Source organism: Aquarana catesbeiana, linkage group LG10 (assembly GCF_042186555.1).
Source record: "Aquarana catesbeiana isolate 2022-GZ linkage group LG10, ASM4218655v1, whole genome shotgun sequence".
In the NCBI taxonomy this organism is placed as follows: domain Eukaryota; kingdom Metazoa; phylum Chordata; class Amphibia; order Anura; family Ranidae; genus Aquarana; species Aquarana catesbeiana.
In genome coordinates, this window is record NC_133333.1 from 221,190,017 (window position 1) to 221,210,222 (window position 20,206).

A 20,206-nucleotide genomic window follows, 5' to 3' on the forward strand; every position below is an offset into this window, starting at 1 on the left:
TGCAGCAGTGACATAACAAGGTCAGGGATGTGGTAGCAGCAGGTGAATGGATGCCCGCTAACAGGCGCTGCCATGATGGATCTGAAATGACAGGTGCTCTTTAAATGTAAGGACTCATTCTTGCTGGTAGTTAGAATATTTAATATTTGCAAACAAAATTAAGGTTTCCTATTTAGAATAATAAGCTGTCAGGTTAGTAAGACAGCGATATCGGAACCGATTTTAGGTTAATAACACATACGGTAGATGGAGAACTACTCAAATTCTTTAATTAAAACAATAACATTGCCATTGCATGTTATCTCAGCTTGCAGAGCTTGGATTCATTGAATGAGTTTACCAAAAATGTAAATTTTGCAGAATATACAGCCTCATGCTACATAACTAAGCTCCATTTCATGCTGAATAAACTAAGTTATTAAAGTATCCTCAATAGAAAACTATCTTCAGATAGATTTTTTACTCCAAAAGCATTTTATTAAAATAAATTTGATAAAAATCAAATTTAAATAAAAACAAATCTGATTTAAATTTAAAAAAATCTGATTTTTGTAGATTTAAAAAAAAAAAATCAATTTTTATCCGCCCTGTACCAAGGCCTACTAAGCTCTTCCTGTCCAGTACCAGGAAGAAACCAGGACCTGCTAATTCCTTCCCCTCCAGTAACAGGAGGAGGCCACAGCTTCCTAACACCTTCCTTCAAGTACCAGGAGGAGACCAGGATCTGCTAATTCCCTCCCCTCCAGTAACAGGAGGAGGCCACAACTTCCTAACTCCTTCCTTCCAGTACCAGGAGGGAACCAGGACCTGCTAATTCCTTCCCCTCCAGTAACAGGTGGAAGCCATAGCTTTCTAACCCCTTCCTTCCAGTAAGATTAAGAGACCAGAGCTCTCTAACCTTTTTCCGTTTGGTACCGGGAAGAACAGCTTCCTAACCTCTTCTCTTTCAGAATTAGAAAAGTATCCTGAAAGGGAAAAGGTTAGGAAGTTCTGGTATCCCTTGATTCTGGTAGACTCCAGCTTCCTATCCCCTTCCAGTACCAAGGAAGATCAGGACTTACTAATCTTGACGAGAGGCAAGAGCTTTCTAATATTTCCTTTCCAGGATCAGGGAAGATCAGGGGTAACTAACTCCTTCCCTTGCATTAGCAAGGGGAGATGAAGATATATTAAAGTGAACTCGAACTTTGGAAGCTTAGGTGCAGCTTCCACTGCAGCAAGGAGAACAGTGAGTAACACTGTAATGGTATTACCAAATCTCACTCCATATCTTGTGGGAGTAGCGGTCAGAGCCAGCGGTGTCTTAGATGATCTCACACTGCAGATATACAGCTATGAGGCAACAGAACAAGAGTGCCAAGGCATAGGAAGTATTAGTTTTGCTTTTTAGAGACACCGGTAACATCAGAGGGCCAGTGACTGTATGAACCTATTGTAATTCACATTGTAAAAACCACAAAAAAGTAAATATTTCATATGTGTCCATTTTTTGGCTCCACCACATAATCGTGTGTACATTATATCAAGCAATGTCCTAATGTTTTTAAGAACCAAAATACTTGTTTACTTCTGTTTTGTATATGAAGTATAATAATATATGTGTATAACGTTAGCAAGCAGAAATCCATCCTAAGCCTGTCACTAGTACCAGAGACTATATCTCTGGTTGGGAACCTATGGAATTGAGTATAAAGGAGTGACATGAAACCTGGGAGCACATTGTATCTTACATTTGACAAGTTGTGGACAGTGTTAGTTTGACAGTTGAGTGTTGGGTACCTTGGATCTCTGTACATTGTTTGCTATGTAAATACTCTGTTCACGTATGTTCTTCTCTTCTAGCACATGGCTTCATGAGTGAAGATGAGTACCTGGAAATAACAGGAATCACACGGGAACAGTCTGGGCTATATGAGTGCAGCGCGGCCAATGACGTCTCTTCTCCGGATGTCCGAAGGGTTAAAGTCACAGTGAACTGTAAGTGAAATTACTGACTTATGCAGGAAAGACATTCAGAGCTCTAGTTAAATATTTAGGATGAGCTCATAAAGAGATAAGCCTAGAAGGCCGCCAGCCTTATCTCAGTAAACACACTGAGTCGCCATTGAATAATCAATAGAATGACTGCTGTAATTTTCCCATCTCCTCCTTTTATTGGGTCAGAGGCAGTTAGTTTTCTGGTGTTCATTATTCATGGATTCTGCAGTAGGTTAAATGGGGACTGACCCCAATTTTATATCTGGATAAGGAGAAGAGCTCTTTGGAGGTGCCATTGCCTTTCTCAGGATTCAGTCTGTGTCTTTTTCGGGGTCCTGTGGCTGTCATAATCTCAGCTGGGGGTGTTAGTAAAGCACTGAATGGAAAGTCAGAATGTGATGTAATGGTATCTGGTCTTGGCTTAGACAGGGAGAGAAAGAACTGCTTTTTCATGAGGTAACAAGTACGTTTGTCTAGAGGAAAAGCTCAGTTGTTCTTTGTGCCACAAATAAGAGATAAAACCATTTACTTCAATACACCATTAGGGAGGATTGGAACCCATCTGTTTAAAGAGTAGAAGAGTGACAGACTGCTCTTGGTGACTGGGCCTTTTATAGCCAAAGAGTTTAAAACAATTCTTGAGTGTGCTGTCCATATCATCCATTCAGATCTCCTTTATTATTTTTTACTGCAGGAGTAAAATAAAGCATCGGCTGGTATGTACTGTTACTATGAGGCCACAAGAAAAGTATTTCCTTCTGGCATTAAAAAATAACTCCTGACATTAGTGGTAGGGGGAAAGTAGACTGTTCTTGATGGTGGTAATGGGAGATGTTCTGTTCTGGGTGGTTGCATGGGGAGAGTAGACTGTTCTCAGTGGTGGTATGGGGAATGTGCGTTATTCTTGGTTATGGTACAAGGAGGGTGGTGGACTGTTGTCAGTGGAGGTACAGGGAGAGTGGACTCTTCTCAGTGGGGCTATAGGGAGAGTGGACTCTTCTTTGTGGTGGTATGGGGAATGTGTGTTATTCTTGGTTATGGTACAAGGAGGGTGGACTGTTTTCAGTTTAGGTACAGGGAGAGAGGACTGTTCTTAGTGGTGGTATGGGGGATGTGTGTTGTTCTTGGTTATGGTACAAGGAAGGTGGACTGTTGTCAGTGGAGATAGAGGAAGAGAGGACTGTTCTCCGTGGTGGTATGGGGGATGTGCATTGTTCTTCGTTATGGTACAAGAAGGATGGACTGTTCTCAGTGGTGTTACATGGAGAGTGAACTGTTCTCAGTGGTGGTACAGGGAGAGGGGTTTGTGTTGCATTGTAGTGCTAGGAAGGTGGGATGTTCTCAGTGATAGTAACAATGGGGAAAACGGGCTGTTTATGGTTGTGGTATGGGGACACTGTACTATTCTCAATGATGGTACAAGGAAAGTGATTTTTTTCTCAGTAGTGGCAAATGCAGTGGAAATGTGGCTGTGCCAAGTAAGGATTTGGTTCGAACTGCAGTTAGGTGGGTTGTGTTTTCTTGTCAGGACTCTTCAGGTGATTATCTGAACTGCAGATCTGTACATTTAGATTTGAGGATAAGATTAGAGTTTGGAAAAAGAAAGCCAGTGCTGACTGTGATATTTCCATGAAACCTCTTCAAGGACTTTTTAATCAGAACCAGGATCAGAACACAAGATGAGATTTTGGGGAACGTGTGATATTTGCCCCATGCACCTTTTTGGTGATTTTCTAACAGAACAGAGATAAGTGCTGTATTTAAATGACAGAAGGATGACCTTATAGCCCTGCATTTGGCTGCACTTTGAGATCATAGTCTACATGCCTCCAGGGACCGGCACAAGCTTATCTCCCACTTTTAGGAGTTGTATACCAGACATTAGAGGTATAATGTGTTAGAATGCAGCTCAGGAATTTTGCTTCTTTCTGCATGTTAATTGTGTTCAGGCTCCACTAGCTCGCATTACCAGCATATTAAGGTATTCTGTGTTAATCTTTTGTCTGTTATTGCCCATGTTTCAGATGTCTTGTTAGTATGCCTGTACGGCATTTTGACAAGCGGCTCTCCATGTACTGCGTACATTAGCATATTGATTGTGTATCATCATCACGCATCTACCTCGTAGAGGCCGCACTTACAACATTTGCACATCTATGATGTTGGTTGTGACACATATTAGGCAACTGACTTTTTCTTTATGTAGTTTAGTTAAAAAATATATATAACTTTACTTACGGTGAAACAGATTATGTATAAAAAACAAAATCATGGATGGATTGTATACTTAGTGCAGAACATTAAGCATAATATTCCAAGAGTTGTTCCATAAGTTCTTATACACACACACCATATAATTATGGACCCATATGTACTTCTCCATTGAGGGATCTATGCTCATCAAGGAAAGTTTTCTGCATATCCAAGATAGGCCGTAGCCTAGGGCGGCAGGAATCCCAGGGCAACACATAGCCTTCCACATATCAGTTTTCTGACATTCTCATGTGTAAGACCTGACAGCTGGCCTAGGAAGGCAGAAATTATATATCCAACCCCAATGCTTACTACTCTTTTACTGTGCATGTGATGTGCTGTATCTGTATTTTTAGAAACCCCTGCCACCTTCCTCTCTGCAAGAAAGCTGAAAATAGTTTTTGCTTGCATAAATACATGTAAATGTATGTCAACAGAACTACAAAACCTGAATGTGTTTAACAGTCTAGGAAACCCAGAAAGCATCGAACAGTCCATCCATATATGTTCCCCGGAGTTTTCTGCTGTCTGTTGTTTGACGCTACGTGTCCTTACAGACCCCCCATACATTCTGGATGCTCGGAATATCGGGGTTCCTTTGGGCCATCAAGGTATCTTGCAGTGTGATGCTTTGGCTGTTCCAGCAGCAGACTTCTTCTGGTACAAGGAAGATAAAAGGTACTCTGTCATATTGTATCTATTCCAATAAAATTAGCCTTGTTTTGTACTTTAAACCCTACTGAGCATATCTGTTATACCTAGTAGATGCCGTACAGAAAGGATCAGGATACCCATAAGCGAAAGCTACCAAGGGGAGCGAGATACCTATGGGGTTGAGGCTACTAAAAGAAGTCAGGTATTTATGGGCAGGAGCTACCACGAGGAGCCAGATACTCATGGATGGGGGCCAAGGAGAGTCAGACACTGATGAGTAGGGGCTACCAAGGGAAGGCAGAAACCAATAGTGGCTTCTGAGGGGACTCAGACACATATGGGTGGGATCTGCCAAGGGGAACCAGATACCTATGGGTGGGAGGGGGGCTACCAAAAGAACCAGATACTAATGGGCAGGAGCTAATAAAGGGAACCAGATACTCATGGGCAGAAACTACCATGGGGAACCAGATACTCAAGGGTGAGGGCTATCAAGGTTAGTCAGATACACATGAGGAAGGTTACTGAGGTAAGCCAGATACCCATAGCAGATGGAGGACAAACATATTGGAACCAGATAAACAGGAACAGGGGCTACAGAGGGGAGCCTACTAACCATAAATAGGGGTACAGAGGAGAGCACCATACTCATGGACAAGGGGGTACAGAAGAGAGCTCGATACCCATGGACAAGAGGGTACAGAGGATGGTTGGATAGCCACAAGCACAGGTGCAGACGGGAGTATGAAATGGGGCGGAGGGGGGGTGGATTACAAAGGGTACATGAGTACACAGGTATAGAAATGAAATAGATCAGAGTAAAAACCAGAGATTATAGTACAAAAAGCTCTTGTTCTGTTCTAAATTGATGAAAGGTGATAACAGATTGCTTTTGATGGGTTTCTGTTCTTTGTACTCGATCACTTCACAGGTATAGAGCTATTCAAATAGCTGGTAGGCTGACATTTCTGTATGATTATTATATGACATGTGTTTTATATCTGGCAGGTTGAGTGAGCCTCGGAAAGGCATGAAGGTGGAGAATCGGGAAACCTATTCACGTGTCACTTTCTTTAACGTATCTGAGCAAGACTACGGCAACTATACATGTGTAGCCATGAACCGATTGGGTCACAGCAACGCCAGCGTCATCTTGTTCGGTGAGTGTGTAAGAAAAGGTCACACTGGTCATGCATAGAAGCACACTAGGCCTCTCCCATCTTCCACTGCCCATTTTGGTATGCTCCTTATACATTCATTGCTGTTGAATGCAGTTTTCTACACAGACAACCATCTCTTCCAGTCATGTCTCACACTGATCAGCGTTACAAAAACCCTTTAAATCCTGTAAGCAATTCTATAGATGAGACAGCGACCATCTTATATTGTCTTCAGCCACGCTCCACTGTACGCTAATCCCACACTGACAGGCTCGTCTGCACACACATAGACCTCTATACATAGGAATCCCACTTCTATACACCTGGTCAAGCCTCACTGCCTTGTCATTTGGGGGAAATGTGAATGGATGAAAGAGGTTTGTCAGGCAGAGCTGTGGACAATGAAGGGTAATTTATTTCTGGGTGTTGAGGCTTACACACAGAGCTCGGCTCAGGTCAGATATTCTACAATCCCCAGAGCTTCTCCGACCTACAGCCAAAAAAGAATATTTTATACATTGACTCACAGGTTTATGTTACTTGTTTATCTTTGTACTGTTCAATCCCTGATGACATTTGTGAAAACTCACTTTGTCTACATCATCAGTCCATCTATAGCCTCCAATCATTTGCACCTCTTCCCACTGCTGACTGCATGCAATCTGCATAGAGTTCAGTATGATTGGCGATCATAATTGGTACAAAGACAGGAGAGCTGCGTGATTTCACACTGTGTGTTGTTCTCCAGTAACTCACAGGATTGTAGGGCACGTATATGTGTGTGTGTGTGTATCTATCTATATATATCTATATCTATATCTATCTATATATATATATATATATATATATATATATATATATATATAGATAGATATAGATATAGATATATTTGATGATTGGAATTGTTTTAGCTCAGATTTTGGCTGGGGTTTAATGGAGGGTCCTTATTTTGAAATCAGTTTACAAATGCTGGCATATGAATTGGAATGTTGGGCATTTGTTCATCTTCACAGTGGCTCCCCTCAGATTTTTTTCTTGGGCTGGTGAATAAAGCCATTGAGGGCCAAGAAGACCTATCCAGGTGTCCCCAATATGACTTCACCTCCCTCGGTGTCTCTTGTGGTCCTCTGTCAAATCTCTTTTATAAGAAATTGCTAAGAGCCTTCCATGAGCAGAATGCAGGGATCTCAGCATTATCCTTATGTGTGGTCCTTAGTGGTGGTTGGAGAACTGGAAGATGCTGAAAAGAGAGAAGCCCTTGGGTAATGGAAGAGCAGTGGGTGGTAGTGATGGTCTCTGTACATTTGGAAGGTCTTTTACTTTTCCATCATCTGTTACAGCATCGTCATGTCACAAGGTAGACATTTTCTGCAAGCCATATCCAGGGGATCATCACATTTTGCTGCAAGTAGATACAAATTCATATCTTACTGAGGCTATGATATGAAGTCACCTGCTACAAGCTTTTTATTTGCAATGTTCTATCCTTAAACTATTTTTTATACCTGTTTTATTATATTTTAAAATCACTTTGTTTTGATTTAGTCTTGAATTCTGTTGTGTAAAGTCGACCCTTTTATTTTCCCCACCCCGTATCTCCTGCCACTTGTAGAGATATTACAGCCTACCAGCTCACCCTTACTGCAAGGTCAGTACAGAGTTGCTGTGTCTGTCCATCTGATGTCCCCACCGTGTGTCCTCCCCTGTGTGGGCCCATGTGTGCTGCCTGTGCCACAGCCTCCCATAATGCTTTGCTCTAACCTGTGTGTACAATGGGGTTTTATTCTGAAAGGTTAATTTGATGTGTTGGTGACCATTAACTAATTGGAACCCATTGTTGTCTGTATGACCAGCCTTACAAAGCCCCCCAACCTGATTGTATGATGTACTGTTGCAGTTGATCCTCTGTAGCTATTATTGTAGTTGTGTAGCCGGTCAGTCCATATTGTGTTCGGTGTCTTCGTCCTTATGCTCCAGTACTGCTAAAAAAAAAATATTTTATTTGTATGTTCCTTCTCTTTTATGTTTTCTTTATTGATTTTACTCCTTCCATCACTTTGTTTTTTTAGCTCTTTTCTCTCACATTTATTTTGTATTGCTGTATGAATCACAATTTGGGTTTTCATATTTACTTATGCTGGTTGGAGAATATCAGTTGTAGAGGAGGCTACAGGAGATGGATCTTTATAGATTATAACAAGGATGAAGATGAAGACCAGTACAGACCTGTGTGTCCTTCCCCTGGAAAAATCTGGGAAATGTGGCTAAATTTTAGCATGCAAAGTTTAGAAATTTATATGGGAGATGTTTGTGTTGCGTATATGGGAAGAATGATCTAGATCCTCTCCGTCACAACATGCATGTTTTATTAATAATCCCATGACTTACATCCGCTTCGGCTATTTACATGGAATGTAGCTGTAATTGTATCCACAGTGGCTATTCAGACGTCAGCCCATTCTTTTTATCATTCGCTGTTCCAATCTAGATGGGGGTTGTACAGCTACATCCTTATGGACCAGGATCATTCCTAAGTATTCCTCCTGCTGAAATAAATAATGTAAAGTTATTTAAGTCAGTACAGTTGTTTTAATGCTACAATCTGGTCCTTCGTGTAGCCTACAGAGAGCCCCGTACACCTTGAACAGGGAGCTGGCTTTACCTGAGTACAGCGTTAGTGAATGAGGCTCTCTCAGAAACCCCTATACAAAGTGGCTTCTCACCAGACATCTCATCCTTGATGGATGAGGTGATATGCTACTGTGGAGCTCATGTGTAAATGGTGGAACAAAGTATCCATGTCTCAAATGGCCACCAGCCAAATGCTGATTGGTTGGTAAAAGACAACAAGGGTATCAACTTCACACCTTTGTATTTCATGCCTAGTTATTACAGGGTATGAAATAAGAACTGCACAAGGCTGTTTAGCGCAAATGAATGACGCTTAGGGGTATTAAATGTCTTTATGAAAGTCCATGGGTTTAATGCCCAATAATAGAAAGCAAGTCCATCAGGGAATAAAATCAACACTTCAGGGCAAGCCTTCTAGTAGAGAGTAGAAGTGGTCTCCAAAGGCCATGTAAAATAGAAGATAAAGAGGCGCCTCTGAGTATAGACTGTTAACTGATTTGATAAATAATAGATGTTAAATTACATGGATGTGATCACGACGCGTTTAGGAGCATGTATACTGAGCAGTTTGGAATCAGGTGCACTCCTTTGCCGAGCTTGACAAAAGGAGTGCACCTGATTCCCCACTGCTTAGTGTCCATGGTCCAAAACGCGTCAGTGACATCATGCCCATCGCTGCACTTCGCCAGCATTCCAGCTCTCGTTTCTGGTCCTTCCTTAACATCCAACCAGCTAAGGATCATACAGAGTGGCGGCAGACCGTCTGCAGCGTGAGCACCTGATTTCCCCAACACTGAACATGGACTGTTAATGTGCCTGATTATACATCACAAAATGTTACTGTATTTAAACATCTTTTATTTAATAAATCAGTTAACAGTCTATACTCAGAGATGCCTCTTTATCTTCTATTTTATATGAAATAAGAACTACAAATTCTGCTCTGTCAGTTTCAGACTTGCCCAGGAAAATGACAAAAGTTAAAGTGTGAATCAGATTTGGTCACCATAAAACAATACAGACAGATTCAGCGCTTTCTTATGCATCTAAGTGTCTGATATAAAATTAACCGTATTGCACCAGAGCAACCAATCTAAATGAAATTTCATTCTACAAAGGTTGTTCTACAGGGCAGGATTAACGCACTCTGTCCATATTTTGGACACTTTACTATGGCTGAATGTGTTTTGCTCATCCGCTCCACAGGGGAATAGTTTGATCAAGCAGTTTCATATACTGTGGTGAGACATTTCCATTGCTATTCATTAACACCCTCTCTTCTGAAGAACATTAACTGGTCAGACTCACCATCTCTTGGTATCGAGGGGGGAAGGGAGGAGAGCTGAGGTACATAAGGTCTTTCCAGCAGTGATAAGAAGTGTAGATTGAATATGCAGAAAGGTGATAGCAGGCCATGCTTGTGTATTTAGAATGGAGGAGTCCATATCCAAAATAAAGGGTACAATGATGGTGCTCCGTATGGGTGTGGCGCAAACTCTTTGGGGCAGGCTGAATTCCTGACGTCCTCAGGGGAGGGATCAATGCTGATATAGCTCTAGTGTCACTCTGATTTATTTCTATAGCCAAGCATTATTGCTCACTTCCCTAATCAAGAATTGTTTTTAATTTTTAGAAGAGACCACAGCTGCCTTGACCCCCTTTAAAGGTTAGTATTGCTAAATGCTCAGCTCCCCCCCCCCTTTTCTTTTGGGCTTCCTACATAGCTTCTCTTTCATCTCCTGCGCAGTATGACCTGCTTCAGCTACACCATAATTCTATTCTACTACCCACCGTGTGGTGCTTCTGGCTAACAGTGGTGTTAATCACTGATAGAGAATGTAATGAGCTGCTGTCTTAACTCTGAATTATTATGCAGTACATTGACCTCTCCTTTAGTAGGATTCAGTCTTTAGAAAGAACAGTTATCTATATTTGGGTAGAATACCAGGTCTGTTTCTGGATGATGGTGCTTCCTCTTTTGGCAGAGTTGTCATATCTGGCTCATGATATAACAGTTTGTGCATGTGCTGACAATCTCTTGCATGATTTAAGTTGGCTGGCTGATTGTTTTAGAATACATGGCATATGAAATCTCCAAACCTCTGTTTATATTTTTAGATCTATCACTTCTAACAGTCTCTCTATTCTACAGTGTCCACGCTCCCTTTCCCTGACACACTATGCTTTTCACACATTGGAGGCCTTTGGTCTCCTCGCACACAGCCAGCTTTGTCTTCGCCACTTTATGCCGTTTGTCACTTGTCTCTGCTTGGAGGCTCTAAAAACATTCCCAGAGCACCCACACAATATAATGTGTGAGCCAGACATGAGTCTTCCCCTTCCCTATATGTGTATGTGTGTGTGTATACAGTACTGTACAAAAGTTTTGGGCAGGTGTGAAAAAACGCTGTAGTAAGAATGCTTTCAAAAGTATATATTTTCATTATTTATTTTTAGTAACTTACAACATGCAAAGTGAGGGAACAGAAGAAAAATCTAAATCAAATCAATATTTGGTGTGACTACCCTTTGGCTTCAAACCTGTATCAACTCTTATGCCGCGTACACACGAGCGGACTTTACGGCAGACTTTGCCCGGCGGACTTTTCGACGGACTTTACGACGGACTTTCTGAATGAACGGACTTGCCTACACACAATCAACCAAAGTCCATCGAATTCGTACGTGATGACATACGACCGGACTAAAATAAGGAAGTTCATAGCCAGTAGCCAATAGCTGCCCTAGCGTGGCTTTTTGTCCATCGAACTAGCATACAGACGAGCGGACTTTTCGACCGGACTCGAGTCCGTCGGATAGATTTGAAACATGTTTCAAATCTAAGTCCGTCCAACTTCTGAGAAAACAAAGTCCGCTGGAGCCCACACACGATCGAATTGTCTGACGAAATCCCGTCCGCCGGGCAAAGTCTGCCGTAAAGTCCGCTCGTGTGTACGCGGCATTACACTTGCACACTTTGTACACTTGCACAAAGTCAGGGATATTGTAGGATTAGAGTCAGGTATATGATTAACCTGCACGTGCAGGCAGACTCATTCATGTTTACTGGGACGCGGCTGCACAGAAACAGACACTTGTTTCGTTTTTACACCCATGCAGGTTCAGGTGTTCTACAGGCATTCGGACTTCGGACGCCCGCACTTGCTCGACTTTCAGGCTATACACTATATTATAACTGTAAACCTCCCATGCCCACCCATGCTTGTACTTTTTTTCTCAGCTATGATTAAGCACCAACATGCGGTGTGAAACGCGTTAGCTATCTAGCTCTGCCTCTGTACCATATGGACTGAATTTGGATTTTAAAAACTTTTTTCAATAAAGGTGTTGTATCAGTGTGCAGCTGTCCAGGACTCCTCTTTGCTTCCCCACCCATCCATGTACTTTTTTTTCTATTGTGACCCCTCCTATACAATATATTATGATCCTCTGACACCCTCTATACATTATGTCATGTCATTATTGTCATGCAGACAAGGCATGTGCTTGTAATCACACTGGAAGAAATAATTTTAAAGGTCCTGCTCACTTATAGTTTTTTTACATTTGCCGTCCATTTCGCATCATGTTCAATCAAGCCCTGATAAAGGGGGCATTTTTTGGACCCCCAAAATGCATAGGATATTCTTTGGATTGAACTCCTGGTTTTTATTTGAATGCAGTTGTATCTGGACCTCTTAGCAGTGATGTGATGTTTCAGTTTCCATTTTTGTTACATTACACTACAAGCCAAAGAGACCGCGGAGATCCTCTGGGGTATAGAAGCCGCCTGCCCGGAAACTAAATTATTTACATTAAAAATCAATACTTTAAGATGGCAAAATATATGAGATAACCTTACAAGTCCAACGTTATATTTTCACTTTCCTTCAACTGGGGAAAATTATATTGTCATTGTTAGATCCCCAACCCCCGTACACTATTATAATTGCAAACCTCTGACCCCTCCCCCTCCCCATACATTATACTGCAATATATTATTATTGTGAACCTCTCCCCCTCCCCACGTGCATTATATTATTACTGTGAATCTCTGACCCCCCGCGTTATATTATTATTGTGAACCCATGATTTTCCCTGACTTCTGTACTGTATGTTATGTTAGTATTACAATGCAGCTTTGCTCCTCCCACTATAAATAAAACAGTCAAATAATAATAAAAATGCAGCTGAGACTTTGAATTAAATAATGTCATTACCAGCTTTAAACTTCTCGGTGCCGGTGTGACCCCCCCCCCCCCCCTCTGCCCCCCGACTGGAATCATCACAGCTAAATCAGCTCAAATGTCACTTAGCAATCAGGTAATCGATGTTCATTAAATAGCATAATGAGGGCGCCCGACCGTCGGACCTCTGACCTGTATGAAATCTGCAGCTTTGCCTCTTTTGTACACAAATAACATCCAGTAGCATGCCACCAGTCAGACAATGAACTCCTGGGCTGAGGAAATGATAGGCTGAGATTGGATCTGTCGGTGCATAGATCACTAGAATCTTCTCATACCAGTTCATCACAGAGCGGGTGGATTTGTAGTATAAACCTTCATATATAGTGGCAGTTTGGTTGCTAAAACGGATGAGCCGTGCTAAACTACAAAGCATGTTGGCCGATCTCTGAGTGTCCTGAAGACACTCATTGACATTACCTGGTTGGCGTTTCTGTGGTGTTACATTCTCACCTGATGCTGCAATTTATCCTCATTGCCAGTGTCTGATTTCACAAACATAAGGAGAAACTCCAGATGTGCAATTTTCCAAGCCTTCCTTCTGAAAATACTGGTTGTTTGGCTGATCTTTAGACTTCAGTACTTTCACTTGATGTAAGCATGTTGATGTCCAAACTCCTTATCTGCAAATTTGTTCCACGTCAGAGAAAGTACTGGAGTCCAAGAATTATATAAACCGAATTCACCAAAGGAAAATTATAGATGAAATAGTGGCGCTTATCCCCAGGTGGGGAGATGTCAGACACTCTTATCCAGCCAGTGAGCTGAATACAGACGTGACTAGAGAAAAAGTGAAAAAACATATATTGCTAAATATCCCAAAAAGTAATTCTATTCATCTATAATTTTCCTTTGGTGAATTCGGTTTATATACATTTTATTGTTAAGTGGCAGCTTTGGTAGGGTTTTGACATTTATTAACATAGCGCGGAGGTGGTAATACAGGTCAGGGGTGGCGCAATTTGCACCTGGTTATCTCCGGTTTTCAAAGTCCAGGAGTTATGCCTGCTACACACTATTAGTTTTTTTTCGTTCAACCCAGCAGGCTGAATGAAAAAAAACCTGACAGCTCAGGTTGTAGCCGCTGTATGAACTATGCGATGAGCTATTGTGTTTTGACAGGAGGGATGGTCCCCCCACCGCCAGAACACACTGGGCAATGTCTGAGAGCACTGATTGGATGCTGATCAGCAGACCTTTTTTAATCATGCCCCTTCGACAGAAGCCGTCCAAATGGGCAGCTTCTGTCGGACTGGCTGCTGTACACACGGCCGAATGCCAGCTGGTTGCTATTGAACCAGGCCAATGCCGCCCAATGTGTGTACGACCCTTTAGCTTGTCATGCAGCTATGAATTAACTGTCTGTGAATGATTTTGTTTCTAAGTTTTAGCTTGCTGGGTTCTGGTCACGTGATCTGTCTGTGGTCTCTGATGTTTTTATCATGGTCTCCATTCAAGGAGGTGAATTCGGCATCGGGAGTCCTTCTTTTATTACATTCAGAATTGTGTTAAGCGCCATCACTGGGCTCAGTCACTATGGGGTATACAATGTAGTAATAATGTGCAAAAACCAATCAGCCATGACCTCTAGACTGAGCTGTGCACACTTGTATGTAGTTTTATTGGTTTTCACTAGGGGTCGGCTGATTTTAAAGAGTCAGTATTGGTCACAAACTTACCGATATTACCGATACTGGTCTCCCCCTGGCGTGGCGGCCATCTTTTTGGGGCCCGCTATGACATCGGCCTGGGTAGAAGAAGCCAGGACTTGGAAGGCTTCTTCTACTAGGATAGGACAAAGGCCACCGCTCCCCTTGCCTCGGACAGTGTGCACCACGGAACCAGAGAGGACACACCAACCAGCAGCCACCCACCCGCAGCAGGGTGCCAGCCACCCACTTACTCACAGCAGGGTGCCAGCTAGCCAACCGCCCACAGCAGGGTGCCAGCCACCCAACATACCCACAGCAGGGTGCCAGCCACCCAACATACCCACAGCAGGGTGCCAGCCTGCCAACCACCCACCCACAGCAGCTTTCAAAACTTTATATGTACACCTGATATCGGCTATCGGACTGAAAGGTGGCCGAAATATCTGTATCGGCCCTGAAAAAACAATATCGGTCGCCCCCTAGTTTTTACCATGTAAACCTCCAGAGCACCTTCCTGAAAGAGTAGAAAAGATAATTAGTCAGTGATAACAAATGAGATGGACACCACTAGACCAGACAACCTGTCACAGGGCACCATATTTGACCAGTTGTAACAACGAATACACCTTTTAACTCAGCAAGATTTAGACACTTGTAGGAAAATTCCATAAACTACAGCGGAGGTTGTTAGTGTGGAAAGTGGAAAGGAAAAGCTGCATTGATTTTTTTCTACTAGTTTATCGTGTGGTAGATATTTCCATTATGTTCAGTTCATGATGCAGGAAATGTGTGAAACAATTGTTTTATGGTGTTTTATAGTCCCAAGTCATCCCAGTGGCACAGGGGATGATTTACTAAAACTGGAGAGTGCAAAATCTGGTGCAGCTGTACGTAGTATCCAATCAGCTTCTAATTTCAGCTTGTTCAGTTAAAATGGTTCTAAAGGCAGAAGGTTTTTCATCCTAATCATGCATTCTATGCATTAAGATATAAATAATATTTTATATATATATATATATATATATATATATATATATATATATATATATAAAATGTAATTTATTATAGAAAAATTGTATTAAAAAATCTCATGGTGATAATACAAATCATCATAAGAATAGCATTGTCAACATTGCACACTGTATGAATAAAATTTGCAAATATTGCACATTTGGCTGTTTGAACCACGAAGTGGCAATCTCAGTCTACTTGCTGTTCCCTTAAATCATGGTTTCTAACAAGGAATGCTACAAAGAGGGATATCCAATGCATTTCAAAATTATTGTTATGAATCTTCTTCAGGGAATCATAGCACTTCTGAAAAAACAGCTTTGTATTAGTAAAACATTAATACAAATTCATACCTAACAATATGCATCAAATTAATATTTAGACATACACGTACAAAAAATTTGCATATTTAGCAGAGGCATTCCTCCAGAAAAACATGTATGTCCTATCATGGCCATTGAAGGCCTACCCAAAGTGAATGGCGGGAGTTCACATCCAGAAAATGCCAAAAGTGGATTGCCTGAGGACATTGAAATAAGGGTGCTGTGGGCTGAAAGGAAGCAGAAAAAAGGATGATAAATCCCCAGGAAGAAAATGAGTCTCAATTCCATGGGAAAAGGGGTCAGCCTGGATTGGTTTTCCCCCTAGGCAGGCCCCGTGCCTAATGAGGCCCACAGCACCCTTATTTCAATGCCCTGAGGTAAACAACGCAGTGTGCAATGTTGACAATGCTATTCTTATGATGCTTTGTATTATCACCATGAGATTTTTGAATACAATTTTTCTGCAATAAATTACATTTTCTATATACTTTTTTATACTTTCTTATACAACTGCTTTGGTCTATATTTGATCTATAGCTGTGTTGGCTGCTATATATACATTTTTTGCACAGCGCTGTAATTTTCTTTTTTCTTGCATTTCTATATGTGAAGTTTTATATATATATATATATATATATATATATATATATATATATATATATATATATATATATATATATATATATATATTTTATTATATATATATATATATATGTGTATATATATATATATATATATATATATATATTTTTTTTTTTTTTTTAATACACTTTTTGAGGTTATTTCATGCAGCCTCCCCAATACTTACCTGAGCTCCATCTTGATCCAGCGATGTTGCACGAGAGAATCGTTTGTCTGGGACTCTCCTTCCTGATTAGCTGAGACCACGGCGGGTGCCATTCACTCCCACTGCTGTCAATCAAAGTCAGTGAGCCAAAAAGGAGAGAAAGGGGGCAGGGCCAAGACACGGCTCTGTGTCTGAATGGAGCAGTGACTTGGCTTGGGTGCCCCCATAGGGGGCTGTGGGGGCACTTGGCAGGAGGAAGGGGCCAGGAAGAAGATCTGGGCTGCTCTGTGCACAACCACTGCACATAGGAGGCAAGTGTGACATGTTTGTTATTTTTAAACAAAAAAAGCAAGACTTTAGTATCATGTTAAGCTTTGACAAAAAAACAAAAAAACCTGTAACCGGGTTGGTTTCTATGCAGATCAGCACCAGATTTTGCACTGTCCAGTTTTACTACATCAACCCCATTGTGTATTTATTGTACTCTTTAACACAGAAGGGCACGTACAGGCAGATTAACGTACCTGTACGTTGCCCTTTAAGGGACAGCTTGCGGGCACTCACGCCCGCCGGGAGCTCCGTGACCGTGGGTCCCGTGGACCCGATGTCCGCGGGGATACCCGCGATCGTCTCACGGTGAGGAAGAACAGGGAGATGCTAATGTAAACAGGCATCTCCCCGTTCTGCCTAATGACACTGTCACTGATCACAGCTCCCTGTAATCGGGAGCCGTGATCAGTGATGTGTCACACACAGCCCCTCCCCCCCCCACAGTTAGAATCACTCCCTAGGACACACTTAACCCCTACAGCGCCACCTAGTGGTTAACCCCCTCACTGCCAGTCACATTTACACAGTAATCAATGCATTTTTAATTGCACCGATCACTGTATAAATGTGAATGGTTCCAAAATCATGCCAAAAGTGTCCGATGTGTCCGCCATAATGTCGCAGTCATGATAAAAATCGTGATCGCCACCATTCATTACTAGTTAAAAAAAATTATCAATAAAAATGCCATAAAACTATCTATCTCCTATTTTGTAGACGCTATAACTTTTGCGCAAACCAATCAATAAACGCTTATTGGGATTTTTTTTTTAATAATAATATGTAGAAGAATAGCATCGGCCTAAACTGAGGGAAAAAAAATGTTTTTATATATATTTTTTGGGGATATTTATTATAGCAAAATGTAAAAAATAATGCGTTTTATTTAAATTGTCGCTATTTTTTGTTTGTAGCGCAAAAAATAAAAAACGCAGAGGTGATCAAATACCAAGAAAAGAAAGCTCTATTTGTGGGAAAAAAAGGTTGCCAATTTTGTTTGGAAGCCACGTCGAAAGACCGCGCAATTGTCAGTTAAAGCGAGGCGGTGCCGAATCGCAAAAAGTGCTCTGGTCAGGAAGGGGGTAAATCCTTCCGGGGCTGAAGTGGTTAACATAGTTAAGTATTTGGGTCCTTTCAATAGGCTCCAAGCCCTGAATATTAGAGGGTTATACACTCCTCTTTTTTCCACCGATAAGCTCTAGCATAGATGAAACCTGTTGCATGTGGCGCAGAGGAAACAACACTGACTGGAAAGGCTGAACTCTTTCCAGGCTTACCACTACCTGATAGGGGCATAGGAGAGGAGAGGAGAAGAAACATAGAGCACCTAAGAAAAAGTTAGTCAATCTGGTGCCAACGCGTTTCAGTTTTTTTAAAAACATCTCCTTCATCAGGGCTACAGACAGAGACAAAAACATAATGTATACTAATAGAAAGTATCACATCATCAGAGGGGAATTTTTGTCCTGTGACCAGATTGTCCCCTGTGATATTCTCTGATCATTGTGTTCCCTGTGATACTCTGTAATCATTATATTTTATTCAGTCTGTAACCCTGGATATGGAAAACTTTACACAGAGATAATAACGGTTTTATACCAGACTGGCCTACTTCCTTCTCTATGGTTCTCTATGTTTGTCCTTCTTCTATGTCTTCTACCGGGGGCTCCTATGGTTCCTATAGATTTGTTCATGTATGGAACTTCACAAACCTCTGATGGAGTCTTACCTTATATCAGACATCACATGCAATTTCAAATTGTCTGATTACATGTTAGGGAGCATCTATATACTTATATAGGTTGAAAACTGTAATTTCTGAATTTTACAACAAAAATAAATAAATCAGAATTAAATCTCTATTACAGAACTGTGAAAAAAGGCACAATTTGCACTGTAGTGTAATATAGTAATACACAACGAATGTGAAGTGTAGACATAATATTGAAGTTTACTAGGTACAATAGGTTGATAGATTTTAGTACCTGGCTGCCATCCTTGCATCTTGTATGGTGGAGGCACTACATTGTCCTTTCTGCTGGAGACATTCTGATATTGATGTGCCTGTGCCCTCTTCGAACAAGACTTTGGCTGTGATTGTCAGATGTAGCCCCGAAGTCCTAATTTCACTTTGCTTTGGTTTAAATGTTGCCTAGTTCAGATGCTTTTAACAATGAAGTAATAGAGTGAATGTTCTATTGCTGTTGTCATTTGACATTGTGGATAATTGTATTGATTGGGATAAATAGTCTTGTAGTGCCTTTATAAATTACATTTAACTCACAGTACATTTCCATGTCTCCATTATGTAAGAAATATGTTTTCATTTTGCATTTCACCTGTCAGTCATACTGATCCTACAACCTCTCCATTTCTTGCCTATAAGAATAATATTTTTCTGTTCTTCAACCCAAGTTCTGCATTCACTTACAAGTAACCTCACCAGTCTTGTACCGTCTTCATGCACCCTGTAATTCTGTGTCGTCATCTCTCAGACAAACGCTTTTTATATACACTCTGAGTATCAATCTGCTCACACCTTTCCTATGATTGAGGTTCAGACTGTGAGATTGAGTCAGGTGTTCCTGGAAGCATACTGGGATTTTTCCTTAGCTTCCGGATGGCTTCAACGTCCCTGACAGCTCTGAATGACTCCCACAGCCAGAGTATTTGTAATATACATGAAGTAGCTGTTGTCCAGTAATGTGTGTCTAATGGTTCAGAGTGGTGATGTTGGTGCTGCTGTTATGGGAATTGTCTGCAGAGGATGGAACGTTTATGTAGAAGTGTACTCCACTGATTGGCAATAAATTAATTTAGAAGAAATGTCTTGGGATATGCATCAGATGTCTGTTCTCAGCTATAATCAGAGGCTTTTTTTACAGTCTTAGCCAATCCCGTAACACTTTTAGTATGAAGTTATAATTAGGACACTTTCCTTCCACTTTCTCGAATATTTACCATTTTCTCTCTTTTGCAAATTATTTTCCTGTTACTTTTTTTATTTCATTTAACACTAGATCTGTCAAAAGGCAGCAAACTGGAGATCCTATGTTATCACTTGCACTTCCTTTTGATTCATATTAATGTTCTTTCTCTTGCTGCATGCTGCCTTGACTGCCTTTGCTTTTATCTGTATCCCCTGATGACTCTCTAAGTCTTCACTGGTGTCTAAAGTTAT

The 20,206-nt window shown here is 41.2% G+C and overlaps 1 protein-coding gene across 12 annotated transcripts in view; it reads left to right on the top strand.

The window, feature by feature from the left end:
* The window catches only part of NTM (neurotrimin), a 1,068,699-nt gene that overhangs the window by 967,037 nt on the left and 81,456 nt on the right, over nucleotides 1–20,206 (top strand). For 4 of the 12 annotated variants that reach the window (XM_073603337.1, XM_073603342.1, XM_073603338.1 and 1 more), the window contains exons 5-10: nucleotides 1,843–1,977; nucleotides 4,788–4,908; nucleotides 5,893–6,044; nucleotides 7,657–7,692; nucleotides 10,309–10,341; nucleotides 11,796–11,941. In XM_073603337.1, the coding sequence (XP_073459438.1) occupies nucleotides 1,843–1,977; nucleotides 4,788–4,908; nucleotides 5,893–6,044; nucleotides 7,657–7,692; nucleotides 10,309–10,341; nucleotides 11,796–11,926 (608 nt within the window). In that variant the 3' untranslated portion in view covers nucleotides 11,927–11,941. Of the gene's footprint in view, nucleotides 1–1,842; nucleotides 1,978–4,787; nucleotides 4,909–5,892; nucleotides 6,045–7,656; nucleotides 7,693–10,308; nucleotides 10,342–11,795; nucleotides 11,942–20,206 lie in introns of those variants that run through there. The other 8 variants (XM_073603335.1, XM_073603331.1, XM_073603340.1 and 5 more) reach the window with 5 other exon arrangements.